This window comes from Mixophyes fleayi, chromosome 10, assembly GCF_038048845.1.
Source record: "Mixophyes fleayi isolate aMixFle1 chromosome 10, aMixFle1.hap1, whole genome shotgun sequence".
NCBI lineage: Eukaryota > Metazoa > Chordata > Amphibia > Anura > Limnodynastidae > Mixophyes > Mixophyes fleayi.
The window spans coordinates 34,085,695-34,112,836 of record NC_134411.1 but is presented as its reverse complement, the minus strand read 5'-3'; the positions used below and the strand labels follow the sequence as shown (position 1 = coordinate 34,112,836).

The 27,142-nt window shown below is 44.9% G+C and overlaps 1 protein-coding gene across 3 annotated transcripts in view; it reads left to right on the top strand.

Annotated features, from left to right (window-relative positions):
• The first annotated feature begins 1,590 nt into the window (after nt 1-1,590).
• Nucleotides 1,591-27,142, top strand: part of ALKBH3 (alkB homolog 3, alpha-ketoglutarate dependent dioxygenase) — a 40,873-nt gene continuing 15,321 nt past the window's right edge. Inside the window, exons 1-10 of one of the 3 annotated variants that reach the window (XM_075188366.1) lie at nt 1,592-1,698; nt 7,585-7,696; nt 10,587-10,681; nt 11,033-11,067; nt 11,543-11,590; nt 11,901-12,004; nt 12,331-12,419; nt 12,948-13,157; nt 15,251-15,349; nt 24,138-24,316. In XM_075188366.1, the coding sequence (XP_075044467.1) occupies nt 7,624-7,696; nt 10,587-10,681; nt 11,033-11,067; nt 11,543-11,590; nt 11,901-12,004; nt 12,331-12,419; nt 12,948-13,157; nt 15,251-15,349; nt 24,138-24,206 (822 nt within the window). In that variant the 5' untranslated portion in view covers nt 1,592-1,698; nt 7,585-7,623 and the 3' untranslated portion in view covers nt 24,207-24,316. Of the gene's footprint in view, nt 1,766-7,584; nt 7,697-10,586; nt 10,682-11,032; nt 11,068-11,542; nt 11,591-11,900; nt 12,005-12,330; nt 12,420-12,947; nt 13,158-15,250; nt 15,350-24,137; nt 24,317-27,142 lie in introns of those variants that run through there. The other 2 variants (XM_075188367.1, XM_075188368.1) reach the window with 2 other exon arrangements.

Below are 27,142 nucleotides of genomic sequence, written 5' to 3'. Positions count from 1 at the left end.
GGGTCTACAATCCAACTGACAGCGTGTGAATCGGCAGCATTACCCCCAGGAATTTCATTTTTACCCCATTTGGGGTAAATTACCCCTGTTCCCTGACCACTGATCTAAAGGACAACATGAAATGTATAATAGACTAACATGCTCTACACTCCATAATATAACATGACCATTACATGTGATCAACATGAAACTTTAACAAAGTTCATCTTTTTGGATGTTTTTTTACTTTGGGGTTTAATGTACAAAATAGACCCAGAGGGTGTAATATAGCCCTATTATTGATTAGATATGGGGCAGATTCAACTAGCCACGTGGTCTCATAGTAACGTCACATGTGTTTCTGCACCAGTCATTGACATTTACAGTACAGAAAACCGCTCATTGTTGCCCGCACCTCTGTGAGACACATAGGGGCATATTCAATTACGATTCTGGTCCGCGGTAACGCTCCGGAACTGCCCGTGAAGCTAATTCACGGTACCGCAATAACGTGGATTTTCGTTCACAGCCCATAGGGTTGCGTACGAAAATCCGCATTAATGCGGTACCGTATTAATGGCAATACTGCGCAGGATTCGCGGTAACGCGCGTTACCGCGAACCGGAAAGCTAATTGAATATGCCCCATAGATTTTTGTGCTACTCAGTTCAAACTGCTGACAAGATGGTGCGGGAGTTGGAGCTAAGAGTACACATCGGTGGATACATCCTTTTAGTGCTCAACTTCCAAAATATTACCTTATATAGTGTATTAAAATTTAAAGCGTGCACCTTACAAACATTTAATGAGAATTTTGTACACAGACCAAGAGAAACGGTACTGTGCATTTGGTTAACATACCATACAAATGTCCTGATCTAGGCAGGACAGCCTTGATATCTGGACAAAATTGTCCAGGACGGTTGAGGAGTGTGCTGGGTCCCTCTGATACCATGCCTACATGTGGCAGGTGGCACTGCCAAGGCTGCTGGGCACATTTTTAGCCCAGGGGGGTGTGGAATCAGCTAAGCATGTTATTAAGGACATTTTAAAGGAAACAAATGCAGGTAGCCCAGTGACTAAGCCTGAGGTAGCCCACTATGGGCCCGGCCCGGGTGATAGATGACCCCCTGCCCAGCCAGCCCCTGGGCACGGCATTGGAGGGATGTTTTTAGGGGAGGGACTGCCCAGCACTTCAGAAGCGCTTGATATACCCTGGGGGAATGTGGTGCACCTCTGGATTGAGTAAACGTGCCCCCTTCTCTAACCCTGTGTACCAATTAGCAGAGGGGGGGATGTTGGGAGTTTTGGGGCAATATTAGAAAACCAGATTGTTGGTGCAAACAATTCTAGATGTAATCTTTAAATAAAACCTGCAGTATGTCCTTGTAAATTAGAGACATCTGACACCTATATTATATATACTGTGTGCAAGTCTACTTCTATTTTATTTCAACAAATAGACCCTGGTCAGTAATTCAGTGAACATCAGGAAGTTGTGTCTGATACTGAAGCCATCTATATTCAGTATGATCTCATTGCCCTGACATAGAGCTTTATATGTTACATACTAGGTGAATATATCAGAATATATATATGGGCAGATAGTGACTATAAAGGACAGATACAGAGGAGGAACCTTTCTGTCCCTGACACTCTGCTGAGCTGGGGACGTATTTGAGTGTAACACAGGAGGAGGAAGCTGCGTGTGTTACACAGGTGGGGGCTGCACAGGGAGTAATACCCAGAGATCTCTGCAAAGTATAATACACAGTATTAGTGTTATGTATGTATATATAACACCCTGCAGTAATGTGTATATTGTATGCTGTGTATGGTGCTTGTTACACACTCTGTGTATGTTGTGCATGCTGCATGGGTACATACATGTTCAACAGGTAGTTCAGTTCATGTGTGGAGCATACATGTGAACTAAGTGCAGCATGTGCTCTATGTATGTATGTATGTATGTATGTATATATATATATATATATAGAACTCCCTGCTGTGTATATAGCATTGCATTAGTGTTACACAATGTGTATGTGTATATAATCTCCTGCTATGTAAAGCACTATATCAGTATTACACATTGTGTATGTGTGTGTGTATATGTATGTATGTATATATATATATATATATATATATATATATATATATATATATATATATATATATATATATATATAATCTATCCCTGCGGTGTGTGCAAAGCAGTGTATCAGTATTTCAGTATTGCTGTGTGTGTGTGTGTGTGTGTGTGTGTGTGTGTGTGTATATGTCCCTAGATGTGTATATGTCCCTAGAAATTTTTAGTCCTAGCAAGGGTTTTTAATACTGACTGATATGGGGATTGTAGACCACCAAGGCACATCCAGACATCGCCATGTGTTGTGTGGTTAGATGCAGCTGTTAAGCAACAGAGTACCCCCTGGCAACTGTACTAAAGCATTGGCAATTATGTGTACGTAGCATATTATGGCCAGCTCAGTGGTTAGCACTTCTGCCTCACAGCACTGGGGTCATGAGTTAAATTCCAGACCATGGCCTTATCTGTGTGGAGTTTATATGTTCTCGCAGATTCCTTCCACACTCCACAAAACATACTAGTAGGTTAATTGGCTGCTATCAAAATTGACCCTAGTCTCTCTGTGTGTCTGTCTGTGTGTCTTTGTGTGTGTTAGGGAATATAGACTGTAAGCTCCAATGGGGCAGGGACTGATGTGAATGAGTTCTCTGTACAGCGCTGCGGAATTATTGACGCTATATAAATAACTGATGATGATAATATATTGGTGCAGATGTGTGTATATAGTACAAGTGTAAAACATGCGCACATACAGAGTGTGCATTAATTACGCAGATGCGTCTGATTATCCGCCTACAGCGTTCCTGCGTTGCGGTGTTGGTGCAATAATTGTTCTGCTTCCTACTGAGCGATTGTGGAGCTGACTAGACGTGTGTAGGGGGAAGTCCGTCCTAATTCCATTTTCATTTCTCATATCCTGTGTTCTCCTAAAATACTGCTCACTCCAGCCTCCTTTTGTCTTAAATGAATTGGGAGAAGTTGCTGTTAGGATTGTGTTTATTTTGTGACACTTCTGTGTGTTTGACTGTTTTTATTGCTTTGATCGAAATGTGCCTAGAGATAGCCCTTTTTATGACCATGCCTCTGTCAGGGGCAATAATCTTCTTATGGGATGTATAGGATGATTTTCAATTGCTGTGCTGGTAATACTAAGTAAGAAGAGTTCAAGCCCTTTGGCAAGGTTACACCCCTTAAATGCACCATCACCCCCTTGGATCTCTTCAAATAATCACATCCCCCCACCCCCAAACCAGAATCTCATGTCCGCATGTGGCTGTGTTTATACTGATGCTAAATCTTCCACCCCTGCAGACTCTGCCATCTTGGCCAAGAAATCCATGCACGTCACTGTAAAAACGGGTGTGTATTTGCTAGACTTTTGGTATTGACCGTTATAGTGAACATTGTGGCACAGTGGTTAGCATTGCTGTCTCAGCGCTTGGTCACGAGTTTGATTCTGACAAAAACGTACCCTAGTATAAGAAATTTAGATGGTAAGCTCCAAGGGGGCCGATGTGAATGATTATATATCCTCTGTACAATGCTGCGTAATATGATTGACGCTTTATAAACCATAATAATTATTATGAGTTTATAGAGCACAGTTTGCTAGTTGAAACAAGGGTCTGAATGTATAACACCCTACACCAGTACTACACAATGTGCCAGCAGAATCTAGATCATATCTGCACTTTTAAATTAACATTTAAATAATTAGCAAAGAGACCACCAGGTGTGTTTATACCAATAGACAACAAGCTGAAATAGCCATGCTCGCTTACAGTATTGTGAGATTATGCCCACATGTTTATTCAGCAGAATATAAATACGTTCGTCAGTAGCACCCCACAAAGGTGGTACCCCGAAACGCTGTTGTTTATTTATCTATTGCCTCCTATTCCTCCAACGGCATAATTTTCCGTAACACCCTCCACTGATCAGTATAGTAGTGCAGTTGAGATATAATATCTAATACTATTGACTGATGTTAGCACATGAAAAAACTATTACAGTAGAAGCGAACACCATAGTGTAGCATGCCTAAATGCCTTTTTGTGCCACCCCTTTATCGCATGTATAGCATACTTGCCAACTTATCCTCGTTGGCTTCAGGGAGATCCCCGGGGGAGGTGGGTGTGTGGGTTCGGTGCTTTATGAAATGCATAATTTTGACGGTTGTCACAATTTTGGCCAATTACAGCAGGGGGCGGTACTAAAATGACGCGATATGTGCATTGTCAACCTGAAACGGGAAAGAGACTTCCACAAAGTTGGGAGCACACAATTCTCATGAATGTCACTGTGTGTTGTAGCATTCCTTCACTGGAATGTTTTGTCACTTCAGAGAACGCATTTTTCTCTTACCTCCACCTGTTGGAGGTAAGAGAATCTCCTGCTTACCATGGGGTTGTATAAGGGAACTTGGAGTAGGTACTCAAATAGTTAACTTTTCTGCTGACAGGCTATATCCCCTCTGTACCAGAGGAGTAGGAGTTCTGGCTTGCTGTGCTGCAGCCATTTCCTTTTTAAATATTACTTTTTAGAAGGTGTATGTGCTATAGGCAGCACATACACAGCTCGTTGAATGTATTGGACCTAAGGGAACCTCGGTCAGACCGGCATCAGTGGAACTTACAGAGATAGCTGAACCAGCTTGGAAGCAGCCAGATCGTAAGCTTGTTATACCACACAGATTTCCAGTCCTCTATCCCCTGCAGGCATTAGAAACGGCCCGCTGGGAACAGGTTCCAAAGGTGGCTATGCCAGTGTCCAGACTGGCCCGACATACCGCTCTTCCAGTGTTGGGTTCTGCGGCACTCCCTGATATCACTGACCACAGGGTGGAGGGTTTTCTTAAATTCATCTTCCTGGCGACAGGCGCCTCACTATGACCTATGCTGTCTTCAGCGTGGGTCGCCCGGGCAATGGAGACCTGGCTGATCAGCTGATAGCAGGGTTACAAGACTCAGATCTACTTCCCCTGGATCTACATTTAAAGGAGGCCTTGGGTTACCTGTATGAGGCTGCTCAAAACGCAACCTTTGTTTCCTCATCTATCTCTGCATCAGCAATAGTGGCCCGTAGGACTCTGGCTCAGGCCCTGGGATGCCGATGCAGAGTCAAAGAAATCTCTTTGCTCTTCCCTACTCGGGCTCAGGCCCTTTAGTTCCAGAATTAGATAATCTCTCTCAGGCCACGGGAGGTAAAAGTATCTTCCTTCCGGTGAGTAGTCCTAAACCTAGGGTTCCGAGGTTTGGCTCTTTTAACCAGTCACTTCAGGGGAGGTCCATTGGTGAGAGGCCAAACCATTAGGGGCAGGTCCTCTGTGGCCAGAGGTCATTCCCAGAGAGGTAGAGCCCTATTCTCCACCAAGCATCCAGACCCCAGTCTCCCAGTCAGCATAGCTGTTGTTCTAGTGTCCCCCCCCCCCCCCCCACCTTGTTCTTGTCACATAACAATGACCCTAAGGCTGTTGTTTTCCTTCTTTCAGCAGAAGTCATCTGCCGGAATATGACCTGGAGAAGGTTCCTTTCACTCCCTCAACCCCTCAGACCTCTCCTTAAAAGATGGTTGGGCATGACCGTTTACACTCTTCAGATAACCTGGGGGGGGGGGGCCCTAGTCTTGCTACTTCCTGTAAGGCCCCTTGAGCAGGCAGAGGGACCTTCTGTCCCTCACAGAGCCCCAGAAGTTGCTGGCCTTTCTAGGGCAGCTCCTGGTGAGCCTGAGAGTTCCCGATTGGCCCCGACACATCGGGTCCACAGACATTCTAAGCAGGATACCAGTTCCTAGAAGGTTTCTGTTCCGTTGAGGCGACCTGTTATGGCAGGGCCCGGTTCTTTACCAGCATCTACCTCTGTGGGTTTTGATGACATGGTCTTTGAGGCCAAACTGTGGCGGTCCAAAGGGCTTTCCTCCAGAGTGGTAGACACCATGCTATGAGCCAGGATACCGACCTCAGACGCATTTTTTACAGAGTGTGGCGTACCTACAACTGGTGCAAACGAAATCTCTGCCTCTCGACTAATTTTCATCTTTCCCGTACCCTAGCCTTTCTCCACGATGGCTTGGATGCTGGTCTACGACTTGGGTCCCTAAAGGTCCAGGTGTCGGCCTTATCTATTTTTTTCGAACTGAAAATAGCTGATATTCCGGAAGTAAGAACCTTCCTTCAGGGGGTCCTGCATATACAACCCCTTATGTTACGCCTACGGATCCCTGGGACTTAAACTTAGTTCTGACCATGCTTCAGAGGTCGCCCTTTGAACCAATGGGTTCAACGGAGCGGGGCTGGCTGGCTTCTAATCAGACCATCGCTAGGTGGATTACGTCCACAGTCAAGTAAGCCAACGTCCGTTCCAGTCGGCCTGCACCTGGTCATATTGCTGCACGTTCCACCCGCTCAGTGGGGGCTTCTTGGGCAGCGCATAACGGGGTCTCAGTGGATCAGCTCGGCTGGGTGGCCACCTGGTCCTCTGTCCGTACCTTCACTAGGTTTATCAATTTAATGTGTTTGCGTCCCCCGAACGGCAGTTTCGGCTGCTCAGTTTTGCGGACCAGACGGTCAGAGCGTCCCTCCCAAACAGTTCTTGTACTGGTGTTTTTTCCAGAGATAGTTTGGAACTTGTTATTGTGTGTTGCATCTGAGGACAGATCATTTTTCTACGCGCTTCAGCACTCTGTGGTCCATTCTGTGAGCTTGTGTGTCCCACCGCTTTGCAGCTGAGCTGTTACTGTGTTGTGGAAACATCTTGGAGCGACAACAGCATTTAGAATTGATTGGGGCATCTGTAGCAGGGCAGAAATCTTGTGAACACACTTGAGGAAAGGTCACAGCCTATGACAGTGCCACATTGAAAGTCACTGAACTCTTCAGTAAGACCCATTCTGCTGCTAATGCTGACAGTGGTGATCGCAGGGCTGTATGCTGGATTGTATGTATCTATCGGCAATAGATGTGGCTGATATGGCCAAACACACTAATTAGAAGGGGTGTCCACGCACGTTTGGCCACTTGGTGCATCTTGGCTGCACATCCTCCTTATTGGTTTTACAATGTACCAGAAACACAGCATGCATTGAACTAGTTATTCTACGAGAATAACTTGAACTTCTCTTTGTGCAGCCAATACTTTGAGGTACAAAGGTTCCAATGTTGACATATAGGTGTAATAATGGACACACAAACATATGCAATAGCCTCACCAATAACCACAATAACCACTCCAAAAACATACTGGTAGGTTAATTGGCTAATAACAAATTGACCCTAGTCTGTGTGTGTGTGTGTTAGGGAATTTAGACTGTAAGCTCCAATGGGGCAGGGACTGATGTGAGGGAGTTCTCTGTACAGCGCTGCGGAATTAGTGGCGCTATATAAATAAATGGTGATGATGAACCATACATACACACAATCTGACCTTGTACTAGACCTGCTGATGACCACTTTCTATGTGTTTTGTGGCCTAACTTTGCGAATCATGTGTGTAATACTGATCGCTGGTCTCTCGTTCCAGATTACCTGGTAATGATTAGTGTCTTCAGAATTTGGGAGCATGGACGACAAGAGACGAAGAGCTCGAGTGCAAGGGGCGTGGGCAGGACCTCCAAAGAACGCTTCGCATCCTGGTAAAGACGCGGTCAAACCTGCTCATTTATTTGCATCATCAAGCAGCTCTATAACAGCTTCTAGAGTTAAGTTAAAGATACGTGCCGTCATAATAGTTTATTTGTGTTCTATTCCCTTCATGGTGATTGAGTACTGGTCACGTGGTGTGCGAACAGTATACACTGCTCAGACTCCTGCCCTAGCCTGCCTCGTAGCAGTTTTGTTGGCCCTGTAGACCTGAGATTGCTCACAGATCTCCTGACTCTAGGAGACCTGCTCAGTGTTTAAAAAGTATAATTATAATATAGAGAAAGAGAGAGAGAAAAATATGATTAAAAGTAAAATTTAAAAAAAATCCTGCACTCCCATCTTTTTTTTTTTTTTTTTTTTTTTTTTGTAACACGCCCAATAATTATTTAATTGGGGAACCTCTTTGAAAAAACAATTTTTATCATGATAACGGTACAAGTAGGATTAGTAGGAAAGCACGAGACTATAGCATGCATTAATAATATCCACCACTAGATGGAGCATGTTGCACAGCACAAGAGTAGACAGATGAAACCATGATATTTGGTAAGCCATGCATAAAATAAAATGTACTGAACCTTATTTGCATACATGAATGCGTTAATGTCTCAAAATGAAAAAGTATAGTTTTCATTTTAAACAATGGCTTTTTGTTTTGGATGGGAAATTCACTTTTTAGGCTGAACATGGTGCTAATGGCGTGTACAACGACATAAAGTAACTCATTGCAATCAACCAGAGCTTCGTTTTCATGTTAGTTACATAGCAAAATATATTGTTCACGCTAGTCATGTGATTAACACTCCCATGTGTCTGAGCTGTCTCAGCAGAGGGCCTTTTTTTACACTCCAAAATATTTAAATTCATAGTAACATAATTGATGAGGTTGAAAAAAGACACCAGTCCATCAAGTTCAAAATATTTTGGATCTCCTGCGATCCCTCACTGATATTTGAAATTGATCCAGAGTAAGCAACCGCCAATCTGTTTCAATTGTGAAAATCCCCCCAGACCCAATATTGCAGTCCTATTTTTACCCTATATCCACTACTATCCTTCATTTTAATTACCGGTCATATCCTGAAAACACTTTTCCGCATACAATTTGTCTAACCCAAAGGTCAGGGAACTTTTTTACCTTTTATCCCAAAATATATTTAGATACGCCAACGTTACCCCCTTGATTTGAAAGGAAGGAAATCATATATTATTAATCATTGGAATTCAAAATTTTATTGAATTTATTTAAAATTTCTTTGAAAGCTTCAACTTCAAAACTTCAGGTTTTGGAGAAATGATGTTGCTTCTTTTTTATATATGAGAGCATCAATATTGGGGCATTTTGATGTCAGAACAATTTGGATACAATCTTCAGCGTCCAATCAATTTTTCTGCTTTGTTTTTATGTTCGTTAGAGTGAAAAATCCTTGTTCCAAAGGTAGGTTGTTGCAAAAGGCAGCAACTTTTTGACTGCCTCCTCATATGCAATTTTGAATGACTTTGCAGCTGTTGACATCCAAAAATATGACAGATCTGCTTTGTTTTCAAATGCAATACGTGCTTCATTATTGCATCGAAAATCAAGAAGTGCCTCTGCCAACCCTTGAGGCTCTTCTGGTACAACAGTAATTTCACATTTAAAGGGGTCTACAATCCAACTGGCAGCATGTGAATCGGCAGCATTACCCCCAGGAATTTCATTTTTACCCCATTTTGGGTAATTTACCCCTGTTCCCTGACCACTGGTCTAACCCGTTCTTAAACATATCTATTGAATCCGCCATCACAACCTTCCCTGGCAATAAATCCCATATCTTGACTGCCCTTACTGTAAAGAACCCATTCCTTTGCTGGTTGTGAAATTTCCTCTCCTCTAACCGTAGGGGGTGACCACGTGTCCTGTGTATAGTCCTTGGGGTAAAAAGTTCCCATGAAAGTTCTCTGTACTGACCCTTAATGTATTTGTACATAGTAATCATATCTTCTCTTATATGCCTCTTTTCTAAAGTAAACATGCCTAAACTGGCTAACCTTTCCTCATAACTTAATGACTCCATACCCTTTATCAATTTTGTCGCCCCTTCTATGAACCCTTTCTAGTTCCAAATTGCCTTTATTTTTTTTATTTTTTTCTTATAGGGTGGTGCCCAGAGCTGTATTGCATGTTCAAGATGAGGTTTTACCAACGATTTATACAGTGGCAAAATTACACTATCTTCCCTTGCATCTATGCCCCTTTTTATGCATGCCAATACTTTGTTTGCCCTTGCAGCTGCTGCTTGACATTGAGCACTATTGCTAAGTCTACCGTCTACGAGCACTCCCAAATCCTTTTCCATTATAGATTCTCCTGAATTAATTCAATTTAATTTTTATAGATTGCGTTCTTGTTTTCGATCCCTAAATCCCTAAATTTCTATGCTCATTTTCCTATAGTTGATTCTTGATGAACCCAAAGTAACAGGATAAATGGGTTTAGACTTCTGTAACTGTTTTAAAGAAATCAATCCAGTACAGCTGGTCAGCTAAGCATGCACTCCTTTTTGGTTTTCTAGCTGAAGATGATCCCCTTGTTGCTGCAGGTCACAAATGAAGATAGGGGCATATTTTTTTTCCTTGGGGGGGGGGGGGGGGGGGGGGGAGAAAAAAAAAATGCTTGTAGGGTTTACCGGTCTTATAAATTTATGGTAACATTTGGTTCTAATCTGATCCTGATATGTCATTGGTCACATGGCGTGCTTTGCCTGTCATTACTGTTCACTGTGTAAGTACAGATCTTCTGATTCGATGCAATGACGACCTACATACAGCAAACATTGTGCGTGTAGATCTTGGGTAACGGTGCGTAAGTTTCCTAACCATACACCATGTCTGTTCCAGCATCTCGTCCTCTCCCTGCCACCGTAAAACCCCAACTGGGAGGAAGGGAGCAGATTATTCCAGATAAACAATTTGTATATAAAGAATCATCAGAAGTAAGTGACTGTATATGATTATCTGTACCTTCTCTCCCTATAATACAACTAGGTTACTATTCTAATGCACGTGTCACTGGGATCTTCTTCTTTTCTCTTTTTAAACCATTTTTTCCTTTTCTTCCCCTCCGCAGCTAGTGGTTAGGGAGATGCCAAATGCACCATTCTGATTGTGTTTATGTTTTCATTCACTGGAAGTTACTGTCCTATTAAATGTTCCCCAAGCTCCAAGCAGCTACTGAACCATATCCAATAACCGCCTTGATCGTTCCCTTCCCCTAGTAGAGGGACAATGAATATATTGACATAACCGATGCTACCAACTCATCAGTGATTGTCTTATTCTTTCAGGTGAATCGCCGAGTTCCGGAGCCGCGTCTTATTGAGTGAGTGCCCTCTAGAGGTGGTATCACAAACAGCACATACTGGGGGAATCTGGTCCTTACCTTAATCTGTGTAGAGGAAACTTTTGTAACCATTTATCGTTCCTAAACTCCACACTAATAATATGAGTATTCCTAAAAACCGTAAGAGTTGACTGCTGCATAAGCACATTGACAAAGCAATGTGGTCCAATGACAGTGTGAACTGAAAAGGTGCCCGTAGTAGATCTTAAGGAGCTATAAGGGGGGTGTTCTGGTTTACCGAAAAAAAGCTTAATCTATGGTGGACGCAGCCAATAGCTTGAGCCCCAAGGATGTTTTAATTTGCCACTCCATGGCACAAAATATTGAACCTATAAGTTTTTAATGGATATATCTTACATTGAAGATATTTTTTTAACGTTGCACAGAACTTTACTATGTACCCAAGTACAGGTTATTATTGAGTCATCAATCCGTGTTCTTATTGTGTTCCCAGAAAGGCCGGTACCTACGACATCAGTACGTCCCCTTCTGGGGTCTCCAGGTAAGTTCTTGTCTGACCAGTAAAGCTGTAGATTATGGGGAGAGCGGGGTCACCAGTCAGTAGTGGATATTAAAGGTTAGATTTCATTAATGTTCTAGAACTCTAAAAGGTTAACCGCAAATCCGGATATATATATATATATATATATATATATATATATTTCTCTCCGATTTTAATGCACCTCAGTCCTCACTAGTCTTCCCATAGGGAAAGATAGCCAGATAGATAAGGTGATGTTCCTTAAATGACACTAAATAAATCTTGCTGCAGTGGCCAAGGGTTTCCATGATTAACGGTTTCCTCATTACAGGCTCCGGCTCTTCCCCATGTTCATTGACCCCAAAGAAGTAGATTGGATGTTTGAACAGTTGCACAGGGAGATCCCGTGGAGTCAGAAAAACAATATTGGCCCAGGTGATTTCATGTTTGTGTTGTACCTAAAATTCCTCAGCAGATGGCGCTAGATATCCGTCTTGCATCTGCTAAGAATTGGCTTTAACTCCGTCGTTGTTGGCAATGAAGTTTACCACGTCTACTAGTCCCTCGTCTGCAATTAAGTATTTTTGAAGCTAATTACCTGCATGCAGAAAACAAATTCTGATACAACGTTCCGCTGACAACCAATGACTACAGGAGTCACGGGCAACCTTTTATCTCTTCAGCTGTTGGGGAACTACAGGTTTCAGCATGCACAAGTTACCTATCTCCGCTCTATAATGACACCTCTCGTCTCCTGACAGATGGACCTTACAAGGAACCGCGACTCACCTGTTGGTACGGCGAGATCCCCTATACTTACGCTCGTTCTACAATGCTGCCCAATCCTCACGTGAGTGCCCAGCTTCTCTGTCTGCTTTTCTCAAAGTATGTTTTCGATTCTGTGCTATAATATTTCAAAAGTAGGGACAAGGTGGGTAGGTAGACTTAAACAATGAGTCATGTGACACAAGTGAGTGGCTCCTTTCCTGAGAGCAGACTGACCGATTGGGGCAGGGGAAAGGCCAGTTCATGTCGTCTCTGTGACCTTAACACTGTCCACAGGTGGTGATCGGATCAGATCAGATCTCGCTGTGACCACAGAAGGACCGGACCTGACTTGTGGATGGACAGATCTGGTAGTTTGGTGAGAAATCGGGTCACGAGTAGGATTCCCAACTTGTGTGTGCGGTCATCACCAAACCACATTACACCCAGTTGGATTTTGATTGGCTTGGTGGTCTTTGTCCACTCAGATGACAGTGTGTTGGGCTTCGGGGTCAGACTGGATAGATGATATCATCGGGCCTTTGGATATATCGCCATGCCTCATAGATGTCCGTCTGGGTTTTATTTAATTCTGGAATGTTTGTGTCCCCAGTGGCATCCTCTGCTCACCATGCTGAAGGACCGCGTGGAGGAAGTGACCGGATACAGCTTCAATTCTCTGCTCTGCAACCTCTACAGACACGACAAGGACAGCATAGACTGGCACAGCGACGACGAGCCCGATCTGGGAAAGAATCCCGTCATCGCCTCCTTGAGCCTCGGAGAGACTCGCGTCTTCCAGATGAGGAGAAAACCTCCACCCGTAAGTGATTGAGTTGGAATTGCGAAATCCTAGGGGTAGACCATATTCAGCACACTATCCACTGCCGAACAACTTCTATCACCCGCTGTTGTTGCGTGTCTAAGAGACAGCGGTGGTTCCGTGTGTAGACCAGACTGGCTACCTGGTAATCATAAAGGACCACACATTGGGCCCCTGATTCTCCTAAGGGACCACACTTAACATAACATATATATATATATATATATATATATATATATATATAATGTGTTATGTGCTCTATCCCCGATTAGTGTTACACCAAAACTTAGGAGGGATGATTTATCACGGGTATGAATGTGCATTAATCCACAGCTTGTGATTTTTGATGTGTTTTATCTTTCGAGTGCAAATTAGACTAATAAAAGCAAATGTTTGATTGATCCCACATCAACCACATTTACTGCCCCCAAACTTCCCCCATGTCATTATTCAGACAGGTAATACTGCAGGTTAATCTATAATTGTTAGTTCTCCCTGCCCAATCGACTCTGTGACTATACCATGCCGTGGCCCTCCTGGCCTGAAGTCCCCAAAGGGCCACAGGGCTGCCTGCTAACCAAAACTGACAAGGAAACTCAACCCAGAGCCCAATATTCTAGTACGATCGGGTTTCCTAGTATTGAAGCTGCTACGATACATGTTACTGTGAATGGCTGACAGCAGTCTGTGTTATATAATCTTACATAATGGTAACTGCAGGCAGGTTATGGAATAAATGGTGCAGCAGATGTTTCCCCCGCAGGCAGGGTGTAAGCAGCGCCCCCTCCTGGAGCTAGCGGTAATGTCAGTGTATATATCTGACTCCGAGGGAGGAATAATGGGATCTAAACATGACACTGTCTCCCACTTACAGCCTGTACAGATGTCACAGCTTCCTCCCACACATGTTCATACACAGTGACGGGGGAGAGGCTTCCATACATGTACACAGTGACAGGGGGGGGGGGAGGCTGGCAGTCACTGCTGCGGAGATAATGGGTAGTTCTGTGTGTGAGACAGGATATCACTGTTGTAATAGAAAGTTGTTTTTCAGTCTTAGATACTCACAACCTCTTACATCTCATCTGCAGACTCAGAGGTTTACATAAAGTTTAGACAAATAAATCAATATATCTTGTAAATATTGCAAGAGGCCGTGTACAAAGCCGTAACGGTCACCTGAAGGTGGAGAATCTCTTTAATTGTAGCGCAGTGAAGAGAAATTCTTAGGGCGACCTCTGACCTGCAACTCGCAACCTCTCACTCCCGCGTCTCCCGTCCTGCCCACTTACGGAATTCCCTATCACGCTCCGTCAGACTCCCACCGCCGTCCAGTCTCTGACAGCCCATCTCTTTATTAGCTTGCCCTATTCCCACCGATGCTACCCACACTGGTGCCCTCACACCTGTGCCGATCTCCACTCCGAGCCACACTCTGTCCTATTGTCTCCGCTGTGACCTCTTCCACTAGATTGTAAGCTCTTTCAATCAGGGATCTCCCTTTGACATCTGCATTGTATGTCTGTGTTATGTATGCTGTTTTCCTCAGTGTCTGGCGCTGTGGAGCACTGTGGCACTTTACATATCAATGATAATAGTAATAACCATCTTAGATTTCACTCTATATATAAAGTTGTGTCATCGTTACGAAGTGCCTGGAAAGAGGAGGATTTAAAGGGACCATAACACTATTTGTTTTTTGTTTTTTTTCCCCCTATCCATTAGTTTAATTTGAGAATAATCCTTTTACCGTCTCTCAGAGCTCTCATGTTAATGAACTGCGGTGTGCTAATCCTCACAATACAATAATATAGGGGCCTAATGGCAATGATCAGTGACGTCATTGGTAGAGCATATGATGTCATTGTGAGCATGACTACATTAAATATGGCAGTGTGGAGAAAACCAGCCCCCTGCTCATAGTCTGCACAGAGCCACAACAGAATGCTGTGTTCCTATTGGCTAGGCAGAATTAAGCACAACCTTGTTGTTGAGGTTTGTTCCTTTTTGAAGATTTCCTGTCCTCTCTCCAGTTTTATAGTCTTCAGCCACACTATTTGGTTTACATTCTCCATGCTTTCATTACTCTGCAGGAAGAGCACGGAGACTACACGTATGTGGAACGTGTGCACATACCGCTGGATCACGGGACGCTCCTCCTTATGGAGGGGGCAACACAAGAAGACTGGCAGGTAAGGATACCCCTCCACTCACTTTATTTCGGCATCCAGGTAACATTCGCTTTTGTTGTAGAGAAGATATTTCCGATAAGAATGGAGTTGCAGGGGGAACCTTGATTCTCAAATACATCTCTGATTTCACATCGGAATTGTTTTATTATTTTTGCACACGCTGCTTTATTTCCTGAGCAATTACATACAGTTAGAAGTTGTCTTGTATTAAATGCTTAATGCTATAGTTTAAACAATTGGGCATATAACATAAAACCGGACGAACCATATGACTTCAGCTAAGGTATAGTTTTATGACTCTGAGAGAGTGATAAGTTCTCTGTTGCTGTCTTTTAATTTTAAAATTGCACAGATCCTTTTAAAGGGGCCACTTAACCCATGGTGCTCCTGGTGCGTGATCTGCCACTAACTGGGTACAATATATGTGTTATTTAAGAAACTTTTTGGAGTGAAAGGTAGATGAGAAAACGTTCCATACCAAACTTCGGGCCTAATTCATTATGGAAAGTAACGCAAACTCTACCTTTCCTCTCCTGATCTCTCTCCCTCCCTTCTTTCCAGGGTATCCGCATGCCTCTCTGCCATCTCCTCCTGGATGTCCTCTAGATTTCTTAAACTCAATCTTGCTAAAACTGAACTCATTGTCTTTCCTCCCTCTCGTACCTCCTTCCCCTCTGACCTCTCCATCACTGTTGACAACTCATCTATCTCCCCTGTTCCCCAACTCCGCTGCCTAGGTGTCATCCTTGACTCCTCTCTCTCCTTTGCCCCTCACATTCACTCTCTCGCCAAATCCTGCCGTTTCCAGCTTCGCAACATTGCCCGCATTCGGCCCTTCCTCTCCCAGGATGCCACCAAATCTCTCGTCCACTCTCTGATTATCTCCCGCTTGGACTACTGCAACCTTCTCCTTATCGGCCTCCCCTTAGATCTGTACTTAACGCCGCTGCTAGGCTTATTTTCCTCTCTCGCCGTTCCACCTCTGTATCCCCACTCTACCAAGCCCTTCACTGGCTTCCCTTCCCCTACAGAATCCTTTTCAATCTCCTCACTCTGACTTACAAGGCCCTCGCCAACTCCACTGCTCCCTACATCTCTAACCGTATCTCTATTCACACTCCCTCCCGCTCACTGTGATCGTCCAACGATCGTCGCCTCTCTTCCCCTCTGATTACCTCCTCTCACGCACGTATCCAAGACTTCTCCCGCGCCGCTCCCCTCCATTGGAACAAGCTCCCCCGCTCCATCAGAACTTCCCCTAATCTGTCCTCTTTCAAACGAACATTAAAAACCCACCTTTTCCTTAAAGCCTTCCAGTCTCATGCCTAAACTCCCACCGGTCGGCTACCTCTCTTTCTCATCCCTTCTTCCCTTCTCCCCCTTCCTCCCGTCTCTCCGTCTCATCCATGTGTCTGTCTGTCTTCCCCTCCCTTTAGATTGTTCGCTCCTTTGAGCAGGGCTCTCCTACCTTCTGTTTCCATCACTTTTAACTGCGCTCTCCAGCTACTCAGCTCACCTCCTCTCAGTCCCTCTGCCCTCTGTCTCCTCTCGCTTCTCTCCGCTCCCCTCAGTGACTCTCAACCTGTCATCCGTGCCCACCCTCTTGGGCCATAGTTACCTGCCTGTACTCACTTTTCCCCTCCCTCCCTCTCTTTCTCTTTCATCCAGTCTGGGGGACACTGCTTTACCAGGGGTTGTGGAGGGGAGCTGGGAGTTGGCACCTAACTAGTTAACTTTAGTGCTGGTGATAGACCCCTCCCCTCTACAATCCCCCTGCCTCTTCCTGTACAATCCAGTTTTTTTTAGGTGCCTTGGAGTTGGGCAGCCTTTTTGATTAGTGCTTAGTTTAATGTTAAGAAATTTTATTTTTTTCTTTTACTTTTTACTTTTTTTCAGGTGGCAGCGCTGGAGTGTGTTCTAATATAGAGAACACACTCACAGCTTGGCAGCGCAGGCATTCCCCTGTCAGCAGAGAGCCAGCGGTTCTCACTGACAGGGACTGAAGTACAAAGTGCCTGATTGAAGGGAGTGACAAGCGGTCTCATGGACCGCTGCACTCCCATAGCCTCCCCGTTAACCTCCTATGTCTGAGGGGGGAATCTTGGTTTAGCCCCCTTCTCCTCGGCGCTGCTGCCGAAATTTAAGATGGCCGCCGCCATTTTCATTATCCGATAACCGGCGCTCTATGCCTGTAATGGCAGCGCCGGTTATCGGATAATGAAAATGGCGGCGGCCATCTTAAATTTCGGCAGCAGCGCCGAGGAGAAGGGGGCTAAACCAAGATTCCCCCCTCAGACATAGGAGGGGGGCGTCGGAAAGTACCGCTGCGGAGACCTCTGTCCTGGGAAGAGGAACTAATAGAGGTCTCCACAAATCTGCCACCAAAAGCCGTTTTTTCCTATGGATTTTCAAGCAGGAACATCGGCATCAGGGAAGAGGGGGGAGCTAAAACATAGAGTTTCCCCCCCCCCCCTTCCTACAGAGAAAGAGAGAGATGGACTGTCCCAGGGTTCTGGCGCCAAAGCAGAAGCCCGGGAACAGGAACAGAGCTGAGGGAGAGCACAGACTGCTGCTTCTCCCTGTCTTGGTGGCCCTTGGGCTAAGTACAAGCTTATTTAAACACATATTTGTTGTTTTATTACTGGCTTAGCAGGTTTTCATTATAGTCTCCTGCTAGCCTAAAATATTTATGGTGTTTAAAATATTCAAGTACAACTTTTTCAAAGACATTAGTTGATTACTTATAATTTACTCTGTTCTTTTAATATTTTACTCTCTCTCTCTCTTCCTTTATCTCTATCTGTATATTCAGCTAGATTGATTTTGTGTGATTGGTGTGCCTTCCTTTATATAAAATGACAGATAAGGGAAAGGGCCCTATGGCAAAATATTTCACATGTTCTAAATGTCATGTTAAATTACCGTGTGGGCAGAAGGACCCTTTGGCGCTCTGCGCTGCATGCGAAGCAGGGGCCCCCTCTGTGCAAAGCCAGCAGGTTACAGCCCCTTCGTCTGAGGAACCGGCCTGGGTAACCTCCCTAACACAGTCGGTTACCTCCCTAGCCCAAATGGTTTTTCAATCAAATCAGTTGCTATCAACTGTGGCAACTTCGGTAGCTAGCAATACTAATACGCAGTCAGATCCCCAGGCTTTCTCAGATGCCAGTGGATCGAGTTTGTTGGGAACTTCCACATCACAGGCTGACCCAGCCCCTGCTAATACAGACCCGGCTTGGTCTACAGCCTTTTTGTAGGGATTAAACAAGCTTAACCAGTTGCTAGATTCCTCTAATGCCCCGCCTGCTAAGAGAAGGAGGCTTAGAGAGGTAAATCCCCTTGTGGTCCTTTCAGATTCGGAGGAAGAGTCTGAGGAAGAGGGGGAAATCTATTCGGATGCTGACCATAGTCATTCCTCAGAGCAGGAAGTGTACCCTAGAAACCAATTTGTTAATGATTTGGTTTTAGCGGTTAGACAGGCGCTGGACTTCCCAGAGCCGGAGGAGGTTTCCCCCAGGGACAGAAGTCTGTTCAAAAAGGCCAAAAGAAAAACCAACCGTTTCCCTCCTTCTGCAGAACTCAGAGAGATTGCTGAAGGGGCTTGGAAACAACCTGAGAAAAGGTTTTTCATTCCCAAAAGGTTCACCTCTTTGTATCCTCTTCAGGAGGAAGAGGCGACTCGCTGGGCCGGAATTGGATACCCTCATTTCCCAGGCTACGGGGGGCAAAAGCACTTCTTTGCCAGTATACGCTAACAGAAGCCGCGCTCAGAGGAATAGCTCCTTCCGACAGCCCTTTCGAGGGACCTCTTTCCAAAGGGGTCAGTCCTTCAGAGGAAGGCAATCTAATTCCCGAGGCTCCTCCTCTAGGGGAAGATCCTCGTTTACTTCCAAGCGCCAGGCCGCTAAGACCCAGGAAAAGCCTGCGTCCTGACGACCAACCTGTTCTACAGGGGGCGCCAGTGGGAGGACGTCTGTCCCTATTTCAGAAACAGTGGACAGCGTCTTCCCAAAATCCTTGGATTCGGAAAATCATTTCAGAGGGGTACAGAATAGACCTATTGGGCCCGGCTCCACAGCGTTTCTTCCAAACCCCGCTACCTCAGGATCTTTTAAAAAGACGGGCTATACAGGATTGTGTTGCTTCTCTTTTACTCCAGCAGGTTATCTGCAGAGTGCCAGATGGGCAGAAAGGAAGGGGTTTTTATTCAAACCTGTTCCTATTCAAGAAGCCGGACGGCTCTTTTCGGCCCACCCTAAACTTAAAGGGCCTCAATGTTCACTTAAGGGTGGACAAATTTTGGATGGAATCTCTGAGGTCAGTAATAAACGGCCTAGAGATAAATCGGTTCATGGCGTCCATAGATATAAAGGACGCTTATCTCCACATTCCCATCTGGATCCACCACCAGTCTCTCCTCAGATTCTCGGTAGGATCTGCTCACTATCAGTTTCGGGCCCTCCCCTTTGGCCTCTCAACTGCGCCAAGGGTCTTCACGAAGATTATGTCAGTTATGGCAGCATGTCTTCACCTGCAGGGAGTTCAGGTCGTTCCTTACTTGGACGACCTACTCGTCAAGGCTTCCTCAGAAGGTTGCCTGCGTTATCACCTGTCCCTCACCCAGGCAGTTCTCGAGGGCCACGGTTGGCTAATAAATTCAAAGAAACCCCAGTTGATCCCGTGTCAGCGCATGGTATTCCTGGGACTCATCATGGACACCAGGAGGCAAAGAGTGTTTCTCCCAGCAGAGAAAATCTCCTCTATTCAGTCGGTAACCTCCCAGGTTTTGTCTTACCCCAGCCCCTCAATGCACTTGTGCATGAGGCTACTCGGAAAGATGGTGGCCTCTTTCGAGACCATTCCCTTCGGGCGAGCCCATTCTCGATGTTTCCAATGGGATCTGCTATCGAAGTGGTCAGGGTCACACCTACACCTGAAAAGTCAAAGGATCTCTCTATCGCAGAAGGCGAGAGAATCTCTTCAGTGGTGGATGTGTCCGCACAACATGAGCGTGGGAAAATCCTTCGCACAATGGTCATGGATCATAGCCACGACAGACGCCAGCCTGAAGGGTTGGGGGGCGGTAATCCTTCACCTCCGACTCCAGGGAATTTGGTCGTCTCAGGAATCAACTCTACCGATAAATGTTTTGGAATTGAAGGCCATTCTCTTGGCTCTCCGGGGAGCCCAGTCTTTTCTTCAGGGCCAACCGGTCAGAATTCAGTCCGACAATGCCACGGCCGTGGCATATGTCAACAGACAAGGAGGAACCAGGAGTGCAGCGGCTATGGAGATTGCAGCCCAAATATTTGTTTGGGCAGAGCAATATGTCCCAGCAATATCGGCGGTTTTCATTCCAGGAATAGAAAACTGGGAGGCGGACTATTTAAGTAGAAACCAGCTGATGCCGGGGGAGTGGTCTCTACACCCGGATGTCTTCCAGTCTCTGGTTCTCAGGTGGGGTCTTCCGGACATAGACCTCATGGCCTCCAGACACAACCGGAAGGTCCACAAGTTTTGCGCAAGGGATCCCTTAGCGGCGGCAGTGGACGTTTTGACGATGTCATGGGAATTCAGGTTGGGATACCTGTTTCCCCCAATTCCCATGCTTCCTCGAGTACTCAGACGAGTTCGGCAGGGCCTTCTGCCAGTAATTCTAGTCGCTCCCTCTTGGCCGCGCCGAGTGTGGTACGCAGACATCATATCTATGGCGGAAGGGCCGGGGTTCCGCCTTCCGTATCGAATCGACCTGCTTCTGCAAGGTCCATTCCATTTCCAGAATGTACCTCAGCTCAATTTAACGGCATGGCTGTTGAAGCCAGCCTCTGGAAGGCTAGAGGTTTTTCGCCCAGTGTAATTCAGACTCTGATGCGAGCCAGGAAGCCTGTTTCTTCTCGAATCTATCACCGGATTTGGAAGGCCTACATTAGATGGTGCGAAAATAGGACGTTCCACTCAACCTCTTTTCAGCTTTCCCGTCTATTAGCCTTCCTTCAAAATGGCCTGGAAGCAGGCCTTAGGCTAGGTTCCCTAAAGGTCCAGGTTTCGGCACTTTCTGTATTTTTTCATAAGAAGTTAGCCGAATTGCCAGACATTAGGACTTTTTTCCAGGGAGTTTTACATATCCAACCTCCCTATGTCCCTCCTACTGCTCCATGGGATCTCAACATGGTCCTAGAGATGCTCAAGGGCCCCCCTTTGAACCTTTGAGTAAGGCAGACTTAAAGTGGTTGACCTGGAAGGTCCTCTCCTCTTTCTTTTGGCTATCGCTTCGGCTCGTAGAGTTTCCGAATTAGGAGCTCTGTCCTGTAGGGAACCATATTTGGTTTTCCACGAGGACAGAGCGGTGTTAAGAACTCTCCCTTCTTTCGTACCAAAAGTAGTGTCGGCTTTTCATCTCAACCAGGAAATCGTAGTTCCGGTTTTCTCATCTTCTTCCCATACGGATCAGCAATCGATGGAAAAGTTAGATGTGGTTAGGGCTCTCCGCATTTATGTTAAGAGAACTTCCCAGATTAGACGTACAGACTCTCTATTTGTCCTTTATGACGCTAATAAGAGAGGCTGGCCAGCCTCAAAACAGTCCATTGCAAGATGGATTACGTCTACCATCAGACAAGCTTATATAAAGGCTAGCCGTCCTGTGCCGGAGAGAATCACAGCCCATTCCACCAGATCGGTTGGGGCGTCTTGGACAGCAAGGAATGGTGTTTCTGCGGACCAGCTTTGCAGGGCAGCCACTTGGTCCTCTGTCCATACGTTTACTAAATTTTATCAATTTAATGTCTTTGCATCAGCAGATGCAAATTTTGCTCGTAATGCTTTACGAGCGGGATTTTCAGAGTAGTCCCACCCTTTAGGGGCTGCTTTAGAACGTCCCCATGGTAAAGCAGTGTCCCCCAGACTGGATGAAAGAGAAAAGAGGATTTATGTACTTACGTTAAATCCGTTTCTCTGATTCCGTCTGGGGGACACTGCGATCCCTCCCTTCTGTTATTCTTCTGTGTGCTCTTGTTTGACTGCCCTTTTTTCTCCTGGGGCTTTTTAAAACTAACTGGATTGTACAGGAAGAGGCAGGGGGATTGTAGAGGGGAGGGGTCTATCAGCAGCACTAAAGTTAACTAGTTAGGTGCCAACTCCCAGCTCCCCTCCACAACCCATGGTAAAGCAGTGTCCCCCAGACGGAATCATAAATCCTCTTTTCATGCTGTGCCTGAGCTCCCAGAGTTATAGTGCTTACTGTTACTTGTACTGTGCTGTTTCACCTTGTACTGTGCCATTGTTTGTCCTTGTACGGCGCTACGGATACTTTGTGGCGCCCTATAAATAAAAATTCATAATAATAATAGTAACTTTGAACCTTGTGATGTGGAAGCCAATCTGATTGACACAATATTGACTCTTTACGGTTAATATTGTTTCAATTAAGCAATACAATATTCTTAGGTTTTATGTGTCCAGTTCTGTTCTTTTTATAATTCAGCTGGAAGGGGTCAAAGATTAACATGGTTTAAACAGATGTATTCTTAGTGCCGAAGGACAATCTTATTTACCTATATCTTTACAGAACAATGGGAAAGGTCACGCTAAATAAAGTGAAGTGAGATTTGGGATCCCAACTATTATTACAATGTTGGTTTATGTGGCTACTTTATCTAAAGGTGGATCATGTTTAATAGAAACTTCTTTACCATATTAGCAAACTGTAAATAAGAGTATACATCATCACATTGTGTGTCGGCTGCTGTTGCAATGTATAAAAGCTTGTACTTTTCTACACAAGGACACGTCTCTCTGCTTGAGAGGTGTCCACATCTGATGTCAATACAATAAAGACTTCAGAAGACTTTGAAAATACTTTTTGCTTTATCACTTGGAAAAACTATGTTGCAATGCAAGGGGTGCAAATTAGTTTAACTTTGCACATAAGGAGAATACCGGCTGCTTTATCATGTAGGACGCAAATATTTGATAGCTTTATTTTTACACTGATATTAAAAGTTGATCTAGCAGGGTGGCTCAGTGGTTAGCACTTCTGCCTCACAGCACTGGGGTCATGAGTTCGATTCCCGACCGTGGCCTTATCGGTGTGGAGTTTGTATGTTCTCCCCGTGTTTGCGTGGGTTTCCTCCGGGTGCTTCATTAGTGGCGGAATTAGTGGCGCTATATAAATAGCTGATGATGATGACCTACCCTAAATATAAATCTGCCATCACTTTTTAAATTTACCGCCCCCCCTCCAATGCAACATGGTTTTGCCAAGGTGCAAAGTTACTCATATTATTTTGCTTTACTTTAATGAATCGGGCCCTTCATCTCTATAGCAGGACTCTGATGTATTCAGGTATTACCATCTATTGAATGATCAGTGTACAAGTGATGCCACTGCAGGAAATATTGTCCAGTTATTGAGCTATTCCTGGTTCCTATCAGATGTATGACAGATGTGCACGTTTTATAACTGGATCTGTCATCGGTTACTGGAACAGGTCAATGTTCTGCTGATCTTTAGTACACTGCAGATACTTAGTATAAGGTGAGCAGCGTTGTTACGCTAAGAAGCGCTGCAGAGGGCGCTCTCTCGGTTGATGCACTTGGTGGTGGCAAGAAATTAAATGCTGCTCTGCTGGGCCCTTGTGTCCGTGCCGTAATGTGCGCTTTATATGGTGAACAATCTATGTACAGACTCTGGACTATAATTACTGTAAGTACTGAGTCTGAGTCACTGATTGTTCCACTTAACACGTCCTTTCACCTAGTGAATCCTATTATTTTCTGTACTTCCTACCAGCATCGAGTGCCGAAGGAATATCACGACCGTCAGGCCAGGATCAACCTCACCTTCCGCACCATGTTGTAGGATGCTGACGCCCAGCCGTGACGGAGCTCTGGGATTTTCTTTGTACCCTCCTAAGAATGGAACAGTCTCTTCTCCCCATTCACTACAATAAACTAATAGAGTAAATCGTGCGCAGGTCTAAATCTGATTATTTTTTTGTTTCCGTTAAAGGCGCCGGCCTCGGACTGCTTCTGTCAATATCTAATGCAAATATCTTAAAAAGATAGACTTTAAAATTTAAACCCTACGGCTCCCTGGTTCCCAGCACCCCGTCTTACACTACCCTGTGGTGTATGATCGGTTAGAAAGGTTTGTGAATTGTATCGAACATTTTGACAGCCTTGGCCGAACAATTGAGTCCTTGCCGTTTCCTGGATGCCGTTCGTTTGATGTTTAGGGCAAAGGGGAAAACTAAGACAATATCTTTAGGTAACCAGCAAGTCTAGTCAAGGCCAGATTTAGATTTGACAAATCTGGCCAAATCTAACCGGTAAATCTTTGCAAATGTTCCCCTTTAATTTAACTCAGAATTACTTTGTAAAACATTTAACCAGATACACATAAAGTATGTTTAACAAGGATAGATAATGCCCTTCACAAGCCCCTGTTAAGTTTGGTGGATGTTTATCGTGCTGTACTAATCCCACCCTTCTATTATGTCGTTAGTACCACTGTGGGGTCCGAGAATGAGCTCCAGCTGTATTTTACGTAGAAAACTAACATTACAACAGTTACTTTATCGTTTTCCCTCCTTGAGTTCTCAGTTGATTGAATTAGGCCAACTCTCCCCCTCTCTAGACGGTACCGTGGCTATTTTAATGCCGGTACAGACAACTCTTGCCAAGAATAATAGGCTTACAGCGCTTTAATTTGCTATTAATTTATATTTAAAGGAAGTCTGAGGCGGCAGCTTCTCTTTCCCTAATTAAGTGTTTTCAGGACGGCTTAGCGGGGAAGGAACAGAACAGACCCCTGGTCCCAGGACAGATTATCTCCCAATCTAACTATACTGGAAGATCACTAAACCACTTCACAGTATTTGTAATTGTGTAACCCAGTTCTTCCCTTAAGCAGTGATCTGGTTCTTTCTGTTACGTGACTGTATGTGGGTGTCTGCCGGCAGCAGGAGGGTGCGGGTGATTAATATATCCATGGCAACTAGCCGGGCACGGAGCCCCGATGATATATGTGGTTAGTTTGATATTATAATGGGAAGCTGGAGCAGTGTATAGGAAGGGGGAGGTTGGGGCTGAGCTTTCATCATCCCTGCTGTGATCAGAACATTTGTCCCAGCTCCTGCCAGTAACCGGCTGACACAGGAGAGAGTCGTGACTCTGTAATGCTTTGCTCTTTGAAGGGGAGGTTGCAACCTTGCAACTTAATTTATCCTGCAACTCAGACCCGCTCCCCTTACCTGGAGCCAGGAAACAGACAGTGCACTCAATCGGAACAGTTCTCTTTACTGCACAGCAGTGAAATTGGTTTCAGCAAACAGGTGGTGATGTTGGGGGGTGTATAGTGAGAAGCCCCCTTAGCTGCTACACAAGGGGCTAGTTACAGTAAGGGTGTTTTTTTTGTTTACAAGTAAAGCACCAAGTGCACATTTAAGAGGCTCATGGCTGCACAGATAAGATGCTGGGAAAACCTATTCCTGACGCTATATATCGGTCACAGGTTTCATGTTTCCAAGCAAAGCTTATGAGAGTTTTGTTGTTTACGGGAGCAGGAAAAACCCACCTGCCGTCTGTCAGGCTGAGCTCACCCCATTCCTGCTTACGATGCCCCGTCTTAAACTCCTGTGCAGACAGACCTGGAAACTGCATCAGAGGAGGTCTGTAGTTAATAGGGAATTGATGAGGTCTATTCTCAAGAATATTAGTTGGGTCCACACAGTGTCTGTAGAGATCGGGTCCAATGAGCCGGTAGTTGTCCTGCACCAGTGTTGGCTAACCTGTGACACTCCAGGTGTTGTGAAACTACAAGTCCCAGCATACCCTTCCAGAAATAAGCTGCGATATATTGGCAAAGCATGCTGGGACTTGTAGGCTAACCTGTGACGCTCCAGGTGTTGTGAAACAACACTGATCTACACCAATGCTCTCTGCATTTTGGTCCCTCTACTACTCATACCTTGGTGCAGGTGTCTGCTGGTCCTGTTTATCCTGTACATGGTCAGAGAATGGCTAAAGAAAGTCCTTACTATAGTCCTTTAAAGCCTGAAATCTCTCACTGCAGCCACCGAACTTCTCTCTGACCCAATAATAAAAAAACATCAACCCAATCTCCTGGTCCATCTTATGTCCCTTTTTAATATGCAGGTTTGTGTTGGCTGGACAAGCTGAGTATTGTAGTTCCACAGATAGCCGCAGCCATTCCTACGTATTCACTTGAAAGATGAGACATAATGCCCGGACACATTACGTGTACACGCTTCCTACATTTCAAACAATACATGTGTATGGTTCTGGAGGAATATTCCGCAGTAAAGCCACAGAAATCGCCTATCGAAAAAGTGCTTTATTCAAAAATCTACCTATTTTCATGACATTTAGGCCACAGGGGGGCGCTGTTTCATTGTGTCTGGTATTTTGCCTCTTCAGAATAATCGGTGCAGTAACGCTCATATCAGTAAATGGAAATTTACAGAGAGAGAATATTGTCTGTATGTTTTACTAAGCAGCTGTGAAAAATAAATTAATAATAGATCCAATTTATATTTGGTATATTTTTCTTTTAATCTGGGGCAGAGTCAGGAATTAGGGGTGACAACATTGGACAGAAAATAAGTCACCTACTGGAGAAAGAATCGGGGTGTAAGAAAATATATTTGCCTACAGGAAGTGAACAGAACGCCCTAAAAATCTTCTGTGAACTGCACAATTTTTCCCTAAAGATTTGACACATAGAAGCCAATGATGGCCACTAACTGGACTGGATGGATGGATGACCAACCATAA